Here is a 16,478-nt window from a genome sequence, read left to right as displayed (position 1 = left end):
ATCAAGCTCCCAAAATCAAAGTTAACACAAGATACAAATTATTCCCATATTAAAGACTAGTTTTGTAACCTTTCTTTTAAATCACCAGACATGTGTAGCACAGTGTGCCAGCTCCAGGGAACTACATTTCTACTACCCTTTCCTGACATGGCCAATTAAAGAGTACAAACCAAAGTTTGCTGGGCGAACATCTTCAGTTACTCCCATGAGGTTCCCTCTGCCCTAACATCAGAAAGAGGAATGTTTGCTGATAATTTTCTCAGTGCTAAGCACGGTTCGTGACTCCTCAGATATTGAAGCAGTCCATATCCAATGAAACAAGACTTTGACGATATCCAGGCTTGGGCTGACAAACGGCAATTAACATTTGTACCACACAAATGTCAGACTATGACCACCTCCCATAACAGAGAATCTAATCACCATTCATTGACATCACCATCACTGAATCGCCCACTATAAGCATCCAGAGGGTTACCATTGACAGAAATTGAACTGGACTAGCCATATAAATACTATGGCCATAAGATCTACAAGACTAGGAATCCTCCAGCAAACAACTCCACTCTTGACTCCACAAGGCTTGTCCACAATCTGCAAGACATAATTCAAGAATGCAATGGAATACTGCCCACTTGCCTGGATTAGCACAGTTCGAACAACACTAGGAGCTCGACATCATCCAGGACAAAAAGATAACTGGCAGTTTGCCGTAAGAGACCTTCAATCTGAAATATGAACTTAAACTGTCCCAAGACACAGTAATCAAATCTCTGGGTCAGTACAATGTGATCAGAGACAGTAATTTTGGTCTCATTCTTCAGAAGTTTGAGGGCTGAGGTGAATTGCCACATATCCACCAGCACAGAGACTAGCTAATGCAGCACCAATAGTTCTGTTATTTAAACATGTTATTTAAACAATGGTTATTTGTAAAATAAATCTAAGTGAAAGGCTTACCTTTATTGAAAAACATAGAAGCCATCTGACCCATTTCTACTCGCTCCACAATGTCAAAAGCATCATATGTGCTGGTCCTTTCTAGACATAAAACAGTCAATAGAATGGTTAGTGCATATACTCCAGTAGTGGAAAGGACATAACATTTTTTAAAAATGAATCATTCTCATTTTCATCCCAAGACTGGATTCTGCTGCGGTTCAACGCATTTCATGGTTGTTTCCATTACCAATCCTCATGTTTTGTATGACGACCGCTCATTTTTTGATTACTCCTGCCTTTATTCTTTTGTTTTTTTCCTCTCCTACAATTTTTTCACAGCTCTGGACTCAATTACAAAACAGTCACATTTCAAATATTTCCTGGTATGGAAAAACCTAAGGTACTAACTTGGTTTCTCTCTCCCCTCATACTACCTTACTTGCTGTGTTTCTAACCACTGCTTTTGTTAATGGAAATGATTATTCAATACACCATTGCAATCTTACAGATCCAATTTAACAATGGTCAAACCCTCATGTCTAGTCAAATTAGTCTACATATTGAAACACTAAACAAAATCCAAAATATCTTCAAGTTTCACAAATGCTCCAAAATCTATGAAAAGTCTTGTAAACACGGGCAGCACAGTGGCTCAGTGGTTAGCACTGCTGCCTCAGTGCCAGGGACCCAGATTCAATTCCAGCCTTGGGCGACTGTCTGTGTGGAGTTTGCACATTGTCCTAGTGTCTGCGTGCGTTTCCTCCAGGTGCTCTGGTTTCCTCCCACAGTCCAATGATGTGTAGGTCAGGTGAGGTGGTCGTGCTAATTTGCGCATAGAGTTAGGTGCATTAGTCAGAGGGAAATGGGTCTGGGTGGATTAATCTTCGGAGGGTCGGTGTGGACTAGTTGGGTCGAAGGGCATGTTTCCACACTGTAGGGAATCTAATATTCTCTGCCCAGATTCGTAAATCGGACAGAAGCCAAAACTTAACTGGGAATGCAGAAAATTGATTGATCAGTTCAAAGCAATTTATAGTTGTGGAAGTTAGTCAATACATTGAGTCCAACTCCTTCAATCAAAGGACTAACAATTTATACTTAAAAAGGTTAGATTCAGAAGCTTATGCATACTGTACGAGGATGAGGCAGTTTAGCCAAAGTAAATTCCTGAGGCTTTAGAAGAAAAAACTTTACAAAAGCAAAATATTGCAGACAAGCAAGGGGGGGGGGGGGGGGGGGGGGGCGCGCGTAAAGTAAATGAGACGTCACCAGACCTGGCACCATTTGTCACCTTTCATCTCAGTCTAAATATCCAAGTGGTTAAACTATTCATGATCAGATCATTAAGTTGTCTCAGTTCCTTCCCATTTTCACTTACCTATCAAGCTGAACCACCCTCCACAATTGAAACACATCCATGAGACCTAGCTCCTGCTACACTGAACAGCTTTGCACGAAACAGCTAATTCTCATTCTCTAGTCATATCATTATGAAAGCTGACATTATGGAAAAAATGCAATGTAACCAGATTTAAACATGTTTTACAAATTCAGAACATTTCAAAGTATCTTACAATCAATTAAGTATTTTTCAAATCCAGTTGTATTTTAATAAAAAGTGCACCCAGACTGTGCAAAGCAACCTCCCAGTCATGTGAAGTGTGACTAGATAACGTTTCAGTGGCATTAGTTGAAGGCTTAATATTCACAGAACTTCCCTGCCTCAGGATCTTGTTTGTCCAACTGAGATGGGAATCCTCAAGCTGGTTTCAAAGGAAAGACTGCACGTCCAACAGTGGAGTATTTCCCTCAAATCCATCACGATTCCAGAGAAACAAAGGTTCAAGCAACCCGACAATTGCATCGTTTCCATTGAATTTGGGTCAAGTGGCCTCCGTATGAAATAATCAGTTAAAAAACCTTCCGTTTTCAGTTGCTGTATTTGTACTTGTTCAGTACAGAAAAGTTATTTCAACTCCGTAAAGAGTTTGTCTCAATACTTACGGACGGAGAGAATAGGTCTCGTCTCTGACCGCTCATAACCATCTCTGAATGCAATATTCTTGTCTTCATCCTCATCATATGAATCTGAAGAGGGATCACTGTCATCTACCTTGTGTGCAAAAAAACAGACAGCCTGATAAACACCTCTTTTTGCTCTGGTACCTAAAACAAATAGAATTTGCTGCCTCTTCATCCCCAGAGTAGGACACTCACTGCTCATTTTAAAACACGTAAAAATTTATGGGCTATGAAGAACAGAAGTTTCCGAACCAGAAAGCTAGAAAGCTTCACTTTTCTTACCCTAACACTCCACATCTGCAATTGATGCTGTGCTCACACAAATCTGCTTCAAAAGCATTATCCTCAACACAAATGGAATTTCCAAAGGATAAGATGTTCTTGGGATTCAAAGCAACTACAGGCAAATCACAATGCTTCAAGTAACTGCTTTTATTAAGAGTTAGCTCCATGCTTTTTCCACCTTATAACCCTTATGTACTGGTGCCCTGCATGGCAGCTTTAAGTTGAGCACTACCAGCAAATCCACTTTCAGAATAGAAAGACTATTTCTCTACAGATAAAATACACGTCCGATAATCCTGCCCAAATCAGATCCCAGAATGAAACCTGGTTTGAGAGATTATCATTTAATTTGACTTGGTAATTGGATCAGTCAACAAATATTCACACAAGGGCTATTTATATTCTTCAGCACAAGAAAACTAGGTACACAACAGCTTAAAGAGATCTTAAACATCTAAAGCAAAGTTTCAACCCATTATCTGGCAATATCCTTGACAAACTCAATACCAATAAAGTGTCACTCCCATCTAAACTCTTCAATTTCTTACTGTTACAAAGTGGAGGTTCACCCCACCTCAGAATAAAAGCCAAAACACCCAAAGAGGAGCGCCTCGCTCTACAATCTGTTATAAGGACCATGAAAGGAATGAATCCGGTTTTCAGCAACTTTTGGTGGTTAAGTACAAGGATGGTCATGTCAGAAAGGGAGTGGTAAGGGGAATTGAAATAGGCAGTGACTGGGTGGTCCGGTTGGCCCCTGCGGGTCCAGCTGCAATGCTCGGCGAACTAATCCCTAAGTTCGCCAAGTTCAGCAGTATAAACACATCAATTAACAGCACAGGAATCAGACTAGCCCCTTAAAAGTCACATATTACCACAGAAATAGACTTTAATTTATTGACTTTCTGACTTCCAAGAGAACCTTCATAGGACTGAGATCATACCACTCATTTTACATCTACTTTTGAATGCATGTGTCCAAAGTTACAATATTACACGCCTCACCAGAAACAGCCAACTTTGATCGTAGAATCCCTACATCATCGTAGAATCGCTACAGTGTGGAAATAGACCATCTGGCCCAACAAGTCCACTAATCCTCCAAAAGTAACCCACCCAGACCCATTCCCCTACCCTATTATCCAACACTTACCCCTGACTAATGCACCTAACCTACACACCCCCAAACTCCATGGGCAATTTAGCATGGTCAATTCACCTAACCTGCACATCTGTGGATTGTAGGAGGAAACCGCAGCACCTCGAGGAAACTCAGACAGACAGGGCGAAGAACATGTAAATACCATGCAGACAGTCACCAGAGCCTGGAATAAAACCCAGATCCCTGGCACTGAGAAGCTTTGGAGGACTGCTGAGAAGAAAACAGCATGAATATGACAGCTTATGTGAGAGCATATACTAATGTAACAGACTGGAGTAATCAGGATGCCTTCCTTTGAGCAGAGCAAGTTGCATCTGATTTTTTTACACTGAGATGCTTTTCAGCGTTATGGAAGACTGTTTTATGAGACATTAATGAAGGACATCAAATTATTATAAGGAACTGAGAAAATTTAGGAGAAGTTTGCATGAGGAATTGTAAGAGTGCCTGCTACATAGCATGATTCAAGCAGAGACTATTGCAACGAGCAGGAAAATTGGATAAATATTTAAAGCAAGGCATGACACTGAGTTATGGTTAAGTTTGGGACAGTGAAATTATCCTTGAACCAGTCAGGCGAAGAATAAGTCATAAATGACTTCCTTCTGTGCAATATGCATCCATGGGAATGAGAAATTCTTAACAATGCTCATTTCCTCAGTCACACAAAACATTGACTAACACCAAACAAAGCAACATCCATTTCAAAGTTGCCTGCTAAACAGAGAAATAACTTCACTGATTCAGTCAAGTTATTTAATTTTCACTGAAAGATTCAAAAACAAATCAAACTTTATTTGGTTGAAATGGCTTATGTAATTTGTACTAATGACATTCATTTCAGCCAGGCAATGTGATTATTTGATCTGCAAGATACTGTTAATGTGAATGTGATGGGGAAATGGTACATACATTATTGTTCTGCATTTCATTTATAAATTGCTACCTTAATAAATGAAGCAGAAATTCAATTCAACATTTTGAGTCACTGTCTTGCACATTCGGAGGTACTATTTTTTAAAAGCAAAGAAACCCTTAAAAATGGGTCAGCTTTCAAACCTTGGCGGAGTTTGGATTTTATTTACATTTTAACAGCGCTGGAGAATACATCTGTGATCAAAATCAGCTTCCTTCCAACCACCACTTGCTTATTATCAGTATTTTTTGAAAGACAACAAAATGCTGTAGCAATTTTGCACCTGACAGAGTCAACAATCCTGGTACAAATTATGCTCACTTCCCAAATTGGATTTTGTTGCTCAAGGTTCTGTGACTTTTTTTGCATTCCAATGATAATATCCCATAAGCCAGTGTAAGTCAGATTGCCTTTCAAAATGCAATCTTTACTCCCTCCAAATTTTTTTGTGCATTACATCAGAGGAACTGGACCTGGAGCAAAACCTCCCCAGGGAGACTCTACAAGAAAAAGGAACAGGGCTAAGTTCGGGGACATAGAAGGGGAGAGATATAGTGGTAGTCATGAGGTCAACCAGGTAGATATCCTAGAATGAGCTGCCTGAATGGACCACATTAACAGTTCCAATCAGGCAGCCCTGGCTGACAGACATAATAGTGCATCAACGGTCATGTTCACTCAGAGCTGACTTTGAAGAAGCGGGACCAGTGTCAAGTACCACTCGTCTGGATGGTGTTCCAACTTGTAATTGTACAGGCTTAGAATGAGAGCCCAGCATTGAATTCAACCTGAAGTGAGGCAGCACAACCTTTGCAGCGGTGGTTTGTGATCGGTTACCAGAACAAGTTTACATCCATTAAAAAGGTATTGGTGGAACTGTCTCACACCAAAAATAACTTCCTTTTCTCTCTGGATGTATTTGTGTTGTGCATGCCAAAGTCCAAGGAAGCATATGCTATTGGACAGTGACCCTCCCATTTGGGCCAACAGTGAGCTAACACTACCCTGATACTGTATAGAGATATGAGCACCAAATCTCCCCTGGGATCACAGAGTGCCAACACATTATCAAAGTGAAGAAACAGCTATCATTGTCTAAAGGCTATATCTTGGCGACCATTTCCACGACTTTTTCCAACAGATGTAACGGTCTCAAGACGGATGCCATGTTATATATAACTTTACATAAAAATTCACCAACCCAAGGAAAAATATAAGCTCCAACACCTGTGAACGCCCTAACTTGATCATCTAACAGGTGTAACCCAGTCTTATTGGCTCTGTAGCTCAAGGAGGTCACTTGGGGTGCCAAACACACATTTCTCCCATTCTAAACACACATGTCCACCTTGGAGAAATGCCTAAGGACCATGTCCAAGTTCACAAAGTGCTCATTATTGGTCTTCCCAGTTATTAACACAAAGTCCAGATAAATGGCAACCCGGGGTAGACCTCAAAATGTTTTTAGTTGTGTGCTGAGAAATGGCACAGGCTGATGATCCCCACCTAAGGCAAAATGGCACTGGGCTGGCCTTGCAGAATCATGCAATTGCTACCTATTCACTATGCAAGGGGCCCTTGGTTCCTTTGCCAGTCCTACAACCTTGCTGAAAACCATCCAGATATTTAATTAGGACTTCACTCAGGCAGCCATTTTCTAACTGCAAAAAGTCAAACCAATCAAGGTGAAACACTCAACCTATTTCACCCAGACTCTGGCTGGAGCCTTTTACTACAATTACTAGTAACTGAAGCAGTTGCTTCTCCTAAGAAGTCAGAACCAAAATTGTACCTTTAATCTGCAAAGGTCTCCTGGTATACGTTCTCAGTCCAGCCAAGGTTTTGCACAAACTTAAAGGTGGAATTCAAAGCAAGTTTTGTTAAAGACTGGTTCTGTAATCACTAACACAGCCATTAGAACCTTATAACCACACTCCATTAGAACCGTATGACCATTTAATGTTTATTTTAATAGTTTCTGATTTGGTTATTGCTAAGCAATTCAACTCTTCCAAATCAGCTGCAGGTGGGCTTTCTAAGTTGTGCACTCTCCTGGATACAGGCCTGAGTTCTCTTAGTCAATTTAGGTCCAGTGGGACTCTGCTGCTATCTCCAGTCTACATACCAGTGGCAGCCACAATGGCTTGCCAGTCCAAATCCTGGAAAAAAATTTAACTGTTTGACCAAGGCTTGGCTTAGTTTTGGGATTGTGCTGTGGGCCAAACTAGAATCCTTTATTCAAGATATTTCCTGAATGAGACTACGCAATTGCCTCCACTCAAAGTAGGTTTCCCAAACTGCAATCAGCCTGGTGAGGGTGCCCATTTCCATTCAAATACCCTCTAACTGATATGCTCCACATGCTGTTTTCTAACAAAAAAACCAGCTGTCATGCCAATTTGAAGTCCAGTTGGGGATCAGCTTGGGGCTTTTGCATGGTTATATCATTGTTCCCACATACCAAACTATGTCTCAGCATCTCATCATGGGGTTAAACCAAAGTCACATGCCTCTGCCAGTTGTTTAACCTTGTCAAAAATCCCAACAGATTCCCCTGGTTCTCAAACTGCTGAGTAATACTGTGGGAAAAAGATCTGCCACCCTGCTCGCCCATAGCATGGCAACACAAAACACAGAAGCCGGTCTGCAAAACAAACAAATCAAGCCTACCAACATATACAGAAACTACCTAGAGTGCTCCAGTCTTGACCAAACAGGCTAACAAAAAACCAGACACTGCCAAGCCCCTTCCTAGATCAGAGAACACACTCCCTAAAATAGCTTTTCACAATCAGCTCCCAGCCCGATTAGCACTGCAGTCTCACCCTAATGGCAGACTCATTTCCCATCGAAACCAATACTGCATAAATAAACAGGCAGACCGAAGGGCCCCAGAACGCTTGGCCTGCAGGAGGAACACAATGGACACACCAGGATGCAGTGAGAAGGGACATTTGCACTTATTCATGCGAACAGGAAACACAATGAAAAATCCTCCAGAAGACATTCTCACAAACTCAGATGGCTGGAATCTCCTGTGTCAATTCTGAATAAGTTGTTACTGCTGGACTCTTGATTAATTTCTATTTTGTTTACTCGTTTTAATCTCTTGACAATTTTCACCGTTGTATTGTAACTGTTTTACAATTATCACCTTTCTGTTGTACCCCTACAAAAATATGCCTACACTTCTGTTTGGGGGAAGAGCATTTGGCACAGAGAATCAGTTTTGTGTCAGCCTGGTTAATTTCACTTCTGCTAGGTCTTTGTGTAATAAACGGCTCGTCAATTTCACTATGATCTTAGTTTGTGGTCTCTGATCCATTGGGCTCAATTCTCAGACAAATACCAATAGCATCTCAGAATGAGGGGCAGCTTGGGGTCATAACATGCTTTAACTGTCAACTCTTGAAAGGTTTTAGTATCTGGTGCCTGAGGAAATGTTACGTTGCAACTAACCAAAAAACTGCAGAACCCCAATCTGTCAGGAAAATTACCATTGTTTTTCACTTGTCCCAGTGTAATTCGCTCAGATTAAAAAAACAATTTTTTTTCCCCACATATCGGGTCCAGTCTTGAACAGCAGGATCAAAAGTCAAATAACAGCATGATGCCAGAAATGCTTAGTCCACGTCAAAGATGACAATTATGAGCAAATTCTTTCTCTCGTCACCACTGAAATAACACCACAGGAGGCCAGTATCCATCACCAAGTCACCTTTTAATTACACCTTCCTCAGAACCAGCTCTCAGTAAATAAAGCTGCTGACACTCCTGTTTATATCCATCAGCCAGGACTCTCATGGGATTGCTAACCTGCTCCAATCATTCAAGTCTGGCTGAACTTGTTACAATCACTACAATGGGAAAGTGAACTGAGGAAACTTCAATGCTGGAAACACTCAGGTCAGACATAATCTGTGGAGAGAGAAACAAAAGCCAAAACCAGATGATACTGTATCTGTATCATGGCAGATACAGTTCTCAAAACCATTTTCCTATAACTTTTGATCCCATACCAATCAAGAACTTATCTCTGTCTTTGATATTCAATGACTTGGCCTCCACAGCGCTCTGCAATGAGTTTCTCACATTTACCATTCTCTGGCTGCTTAAGAAATTGCTCCTCTAAAAGGTTGCCCCTTCACTGAGGCTGGACCCTCAGATCCTAGTCTAATGCATCCAGGACCTCAACCTTCTAAACTCTAAGTACAAACCCGAAGTCCTCAATATCCTTCATACGATATACTTTTAATCCCTGGGATCGTTGTTATAAACCTCCTCTGGACCACCTCCAAGGGCAACACATCCTTCCTCAGATTGGAAGTGGGGGGATGCAAAGTTGCGTACAATATTTCCAACGCAGTCTGACCACAGCCTTATACAGCCTCAGCAGTACATCAATCTTAAGAGTCTTGAAATGAGTCCCAATTCCCTTTGTGCTTAAGATTTCCAAAGCTTGTCCCCATTCAGAAAATAGTCAAGGCCACTATGCTTCATGGCAAAGTGCCTCAAACTTTCCCACATTGTATTCCATTGGCAACTTGTTAGCCCATTTCCCAGCCTGTCCAAGTTCTTCTGCAGCCTCCCTGCTTCCTCAACACTACCTGTCCCTTCACTTTTGCATCTTTTACAAACTTAACAACAATGCCCTCAGTTCCTTCATCCAGATTGTTAGAGTACAATGTGAATTATTGTGGTCTGAACACTGGACCCTGCTGAACTCCGCGAGTCACTAATACTATCCTGAAAAAAGATCCCTTGTGCCCTACTCTCTGCCAGTCAGCCAATCCTCTATCCATGCCAGTCCCTTTTGCCAGAACACCATTAGCTCTTATCTTAAGAGGCTCCTGTGCAGTACCTTGTCAAAGGCCTTCTGGACATCCCAATAGATCATGTCTACTGGCTCAACTTTGTCTAACTTGCTCATCTCCTCAAAAGGAATTGTAACAGATTTATCAGGTGTGTCCCTCCCTTTGATGAAATGATGTTGACTCAGCCCTATTTTACCATGCACTTCTGAGTCTGCAACTTCATCCTTAATAGTGGACTCTCAAATCTGAGGCATCTGTTGTGTATGGCCAGCATTTTTGTTTTCACTTTTAAATGTTCAAACATGCTCCACGCACATGAAAAACAAATTTAAATTGTGCTTAAGCTCCTTGCAAAGTTCCCATCCAATTATGCTGAAATAAATCATGTTTTGAATTCATAATTTTTAAGGCATCAATTGGTGCTTTTCCTTGAAATAGAAGTTTTTGAAAACAATTAAGACCATAAAATTATGTTTATACTTAGTCAGAATTCTTTCTGCAAATAATAATTCCACTCACTGTGGGTAAAGCAACTATTTATCCAAGTAATCTCGTATCTCTAATATAATACCCCACAGAGCTTCCTGGAAATTTGCAAAAGTTAGGTGAAATGACGAAGAGAGTGTCAGAAAGCTACACTAAGGTGTTTTCCAAGGATAAAGTGACACCTGGACAGAGTAATTGGTAGGGAGAAAAGGGTGGGATGTGATGACATATTTTGTGCCTAAATCATAAACACTAAGAAAAAGGGACAAAAAGATACAAAACAAGTCAGAAGAGCAGTGGAATGATGGGGACCAGAATCCCTCAGTTCTGATGGTTTCGTTGTAAAAGGTTTGAACCCTAAATCCTTTTGTCCCCCCAACATATTGGTCAGAACTCTGCACAGCACTTGAAGTATGGCCTAATGGTCTAAACATTCTACACAAGTACAAGTTCACATTTCAGCTTCTGCCCACATTCACCTCTCCCTCCCTTCCCCAACCCCTCCAGAAACGAAATGGTGCATTGCTGGCTTAGATGGTCTCTTAAAATTATTACCTTGAATGATTCCTAAATCTGTATTCCTCGATGCCTCTAGTCCTTGATATTTAAACATGCATTCCATGGTAAAAGTGGGCTACTTCACCTACCAAAACTCATGATCTCACATTAAATTTGTTATTTAACCATCCATTCTACAAAAATAGCAAAATCTTCAACAATTTGTTGGAGCATTTATGTTGACTATACTTTCCATTATTGCTATTTCAAAATTATGTACTAATTACATGAAATTTATCATGCTTGAAAGCTTTAAAGACAACACGCTGCCACTACGGAATGGAAAAAGTATCAGTGGTTTGTCCTTAACAGTCTACAATCTATATCAAATGATTTACAGGACAGCAAGCATAATATACCCAAAATTTACTGGTAGTACAAAGTTACATAGGGAAATAAGTGATGAGGCTGCAAAAGGATGTAAACAGTTTAATTTATTTTGTAGCTGGAGTAACAATGTGGAAATATATTAAGCATTGGTAGGCAAAAAAGAAATTGTCCTTGTACACAAGCAAAATTACTTCAAAAGATAGTACAAACATTGCAACAAATTGAACATTAGCCTTTATTGCAAATAGGATTGGCATAAAAGATCAAAGTTATGCTGCTACAATGGGTTTTGTGGAGATTATACCTTGTATACAATTGTGGCTCTGTGGGAGGAGTGAGTTGCCCTGCACGAAGAAAGTGCGCCAGGGATCTCTATTCTAAGAGATGGAGAGCTAATCCTAATCAAGTACATAAAACTTAAGGGGCTCATATATGCCACAAAACCATTTCCCCTGATTGGCGTGTCTAGAACTAGTGATCACAGTTTCAAAATAAAGCTTCAGCCATTTTTGAATCAAGTCAAGGAGAAAAATGAGGGTTGCAAATCTTGCAACTCTTGATCCAAAAGGCAGTGGATGCTTATTTAATTATGGCACATCCAAGACCGAATTTGAAAATGTATTGATCTCAAAGAGAATCAAGGAGCTTGGAGATAGGACGGGAAAAGAAAATTGAACAAGATCAGCCATGATCGTCAGAACAGTTTGAGGGGCCATTTCCGCTCTTCATCTTGGCATCTTAAGTATGGACTGCTTATTATAAACATGCATCAAGAGAGCATGAGATCAAATAAATTTTAGGGGCAAGAGCTAACTCTCATGCAGGAACACGTTTTTAGACCAAAAATTGTGAACAATTTCCAAAACATCATTCAGATGATTTCATAGCTGAAATTATTTTCTTACAAGTCAACAGCTGAGTGATGTTTTCAATTATACATCTTTGATACAAAGCCTGCAAATGACAGGTCCAATATTACACAATAATTAGAATGCCCACATTTTAATAATGGGGTGGGGGGGTGGGTAGGAAAGAAGTCAAGCCTTATGACTGGGATTCTGCTACCAATGAAATTAGAAGATTTCCATGTGAAACAAAGATTGAAATTGTTTCAAGTCATTCGCACTTGTCAAGCTTTTTCTGTTCTTTCTTCAATGTACATCTTCAAGTTTCACTATCCTTCAAACACTATCCCTAATCTTCTCTTGACATTAGGCAAATCCAGCACAAAGTATGTTTTTGCCAAAAATGGGTTTAGAACTAAATTCAGTCAGGTGGAAGAGGAAAACAAATTCTGTCTACAAACTGATTTCACTCCCTCATGATATCATCTTCCATCAAGATATTTGATAATTATCTGCAGATATAATATTTTAAGCACACACAAAGGAGTCAATCTAGTTGGATTTAATCAAGTAATTTGAACAAATAATCAACTGGAATCCCTACAAGATCCCAAGCGCAATGCTCTTTTCAAGAAAAAAAAAGAATGACTTCACCAGGCTACTTAAGTACTCTGAATGATGCCGTAGGGGATCAGCACTCCAACCAAAATAGACCTGCAAGAAAAACCACCTTGACCACTATAAACTGATTTCAAAATCGCAAAGAAAATTAAATTGAAAATTAGCAACTGCTATTGTAGCAGCGTTAGGACGAAACAGAGCAAGTTGAAAACTAGTATACTGCGATTCTGCGGTAACTTGATCATAGGGTCCACACCAAAAGAGTGCGTTTAGTTTGGTAAATTTAATGCTCCATCAGCAAGCCTCCACATTTGTGGAGTTTCAATGTTTACTCTATGACTATAGTCTATAGAAGGTATACTCCTTGGCATTGGGCAGCACTGCTCATGTCTCCACATAACTGCAAAAGGGGTTTATCTAAAAGACATTAGCCAGGAGATTCAGCTCAACTCCATAGATATGGGAGCACAAAGACAAGGGTGGTACAGACCATCACATTGAATGCTAATTCAGGTACAGCACAGATAGTTGCAACCAGTTAATGGGTTGCCAGACAAACATGTGGAAAAGTTAAGTTTGAGGGGACAGGAAACCAGAAGTCGGGTGTAAGAGGACAGGGCTGAAAATGTGTTGCTGGAAAAGCGCAGGTCAGGCAGCATCCAAGGAACAGGAGAATCGACGTTTCGGGCATAAGCCCTAATGCCTGAAGAAGGGCTTATGCCCGAAACGTCGATTCTCCTGTTCCTTGGATGCTGCCTGACCTGCTGCGCTTTTCCAGCAACACATTTTCAGCTCTGATCTCTAGCATCTGCAGTCCTCACGTTCTCCTGTAAGAGGACAGGGTGTCAGTAATGATGCATGTTTTCATGTTCAATTGACTGGCCCATAGGATGTTACCTACATTATATCTAGGCCCTTTCAAAGAGCACCAAATTAGGAGTCAGATTAAAAAGACATTACCAATTCATAAAGCTTCAACTCGGATAGGAAAAATCCAAACATATAGAGCAAAGCTGTCAACAAACATATGCCCAAAAAACTAGCATTTTTTCATTTCTTCACATTTACTGCTGGCTTCTGCCAAGGTGTAGAAAGTTCTAAGTTGTGTTGCACTTAGAGTTGATTTTTTGTTAGCTTTCTACTAATTGCAGCAATTCTTCTCAGTAAGTGGTGACTGAGCTCATGAGTAGCTCAGTCTCAATATTATCATAACTGGATAGAAATAAGGGGATTGCATCTTTTCATTTTAATATTACATCTGAAACCAACTTTGTTGGTCTTGATAGGGTATCAATATTCAAATATGCATTCATATAGTCATTACCCAATTTGGCTTCAAACATTGAACCAGCATAGCGTGGATCCACTGTCGGCCACAATTTTCACATTGAAATATCTGTTTGATGAAAATTCAAAAATTAACCATTTCATGACATTTGTTGGAATGCCATGAGCTTTTGACACATGTTCACCACTTATTGACAAATGTGTGAACATTTGTACATTCCCTCTGATGCTTAAGATTTTTTTCCCCAACTTAAATTGTCACACTATCCTTACTATTGGTCATTCTCGTCAGTTCTCTTCAGTTACATTTCAAGGTCAATTAAGGTGTCTAGTCAAAAGGGATTCAATGACTGTCTTTGGTCATTCCCAACTGTCATGATAGGTGCACAGGGCAATTCTTAAATGAATGAGATGGCCTTCAGTGGTTTACTGTCTGAAATGTTTAACATTTGGTTGAATTTCATTGAAATCAGTCTTCTAATCATTGGATTAGACATTTCAGAACTGACACGGGAGACAATGTTGATCAAGTGAGTCAGCTTGTCTTAGTCAGTGGTGTTATAGAAAAGGTCAATCTTGTCTTTCAATGCTTAAATTCAGACACAGTATGTTTTCTTCTCAAGTGTCCTCTGGAGATCATTTTTAAATACAGCCATCTCAGTTTGTAAAACTTTCTCCACTGGATCCATGTAAAATCTTCAATTCAGTTCTCAAAGCACAAGTAACTGTTCTTGCATAACATGTTAAGTGCACAATTTTCACAGATAGAACCAGCTTTTTCTTGAAAATGCACTGAATCAATAAAACTTGCAGCAATGCATAGTAATGTAGAAAGTGCTCTCAGATCCCCACTGTGATCAAAGTCACTCAGTCCCATTAAATGTTTAATTCAGAAAATTATTTTTGAATCTGTACTCCCTGAGGTTCAAGCACTGATATAGAATTAACATTTTTAGAAAGCTTCATTTCAGGCTGCATAGGTACTGTGTAGGGCAAATAAAGGTTGTCACAGAAGTTACTCACTTCACAAAATCTTTACCATGATATGCCAAGGCATTTAGCTTTTCACAAAACTTCCAATCGCTCCAGGTTATTAGTAATCAGTTTGCTCTGGCACTTAATGTTTTGTCAATTTCCAGTGTATTCAATGTACAATCTTGGCATAAACCAAAATAACATGCAAGAAATACCACAAAGCTTCCAGATCTTTCTTGTGCTCTTCGACTGCCATAATAGAACTATGGTGTGGAGGTGCCAGTGTTGGATGCAGTGCAAAGTCAAAAGTCACAAGATACCAGATTATAGTCCAACAGATTTACTTGAAATCACAAGCCTTCGGAGCACCTTCATCACTTCAACCTGGTGTCACCTGACTTTTGACCATGACAGACAAGTTCCCTGTGGAAGATTTTCTTTGCGAGTAGTAGATTTTCTGGCTCCCTGATTAGTTCAAAATATAGTGTGAATAATTAGCATACTTGTTCCAATGTACAGCTAAATGTCTAGCATTTTAACCTGCCATCATATTCCTAAAACTTCCCAAAGCAGCTCAAAGTCATGACACATTTTGGTGCATAGTCCAAACCTCATGTCTAAAGCAACAAGGGCAGGATTACCCTTTAAAGACTTCGTTTCCTCAGTAGACTTAGTCCTCAGACTACAGAATGATGTTCTAAGTCTGCCATGGCTTAAGTTGCTTTGGCATTTTTTGCACCTGCCAAAGAAAAGCACAAAAGCACTCTTGGTCTATTCTGACCACACGGTGATGCATTCTATGCTCATCACAAGGTTGAAGATGTCATTAAATATTCTATGTTCAGCTCTGAACTTGTAACTCCTGTACAAATCATTGATAAAATAGAAAATATTGAATTAATATCCTTAGAAACCTTGGTCATTGCCTGGGAGTAGGCTCAAATTGAACTCTTCCTGTCCGTACAATCCGATTTCAGAGTAGAGTGAGGTAATGGAAAAGCACAGGTCAGGAGAGCACACGCGAGAACAGATATTGGGATCTGTATTGGAACATCCTTGTTCAACTCTAATTATGATTGGGAATAGATCACTTGATTTATTGTCACATGGATTGAGATACAGTAAAAAGTATTGCTTTGTATGCTATCCAGACAAATCATACCTTACATAAGTACAACAGGGGCCTAGAATAGAATGCAGAATATACGATCACAGCTGCAGTGAAGGTGCAGAGA

At 40.0% G+C, this 16,478-nt stretch overlaps 1 protein-coding gene across 1 annotated transcript in view; it reads right to left on the bottom strand.

Moving 5' to 3' along the window:
* The window catches only part of tmem104 (transmembrane protein 104), a 205,363-nt gene that overhangs the window by 153,789 nt on the left and 35,096 nt on the right, over positions 1–16,478 (bottom strand). The window contains exons 3-4 of the mRNA XM_043714560.1: positions 2,947–3,055; positions 961–1,041 (exon numbers count right to left, since the gene is read on the bottom strand). Of these exons, the coding sequence (XP_043570495.1) occupies positions 961–1,041; positions 2,947–3,055 (190 nt within the window). The remainder of the gene's footprint in view (positions 1–960; positions 1,042–2,946; positions 3,056–16,478) is intronic.

The sequence above is a fragment of the Chiloscyllium plagiosum genome, chromosome 24 (genome assembly GCF_004010195.1).
Source record: "Chiloscyllium plagiosum isolate BGI_BamShark_2017 chromosome 24, ASM401019v2, whole genome shotgun sequence".
NCBI lineage: Eukaryota > Metazoa > Chordata > Chondrichthyes > Orectolobiformes > Hemiscylliidae > Chiloscyllium > Chiloscyllium plagiosum.
The sequence above is the reverse complement of the archived record's forward strand: the minus strand, read 5'-3'. Positions and strand labels throughout refer to the sequence as shown.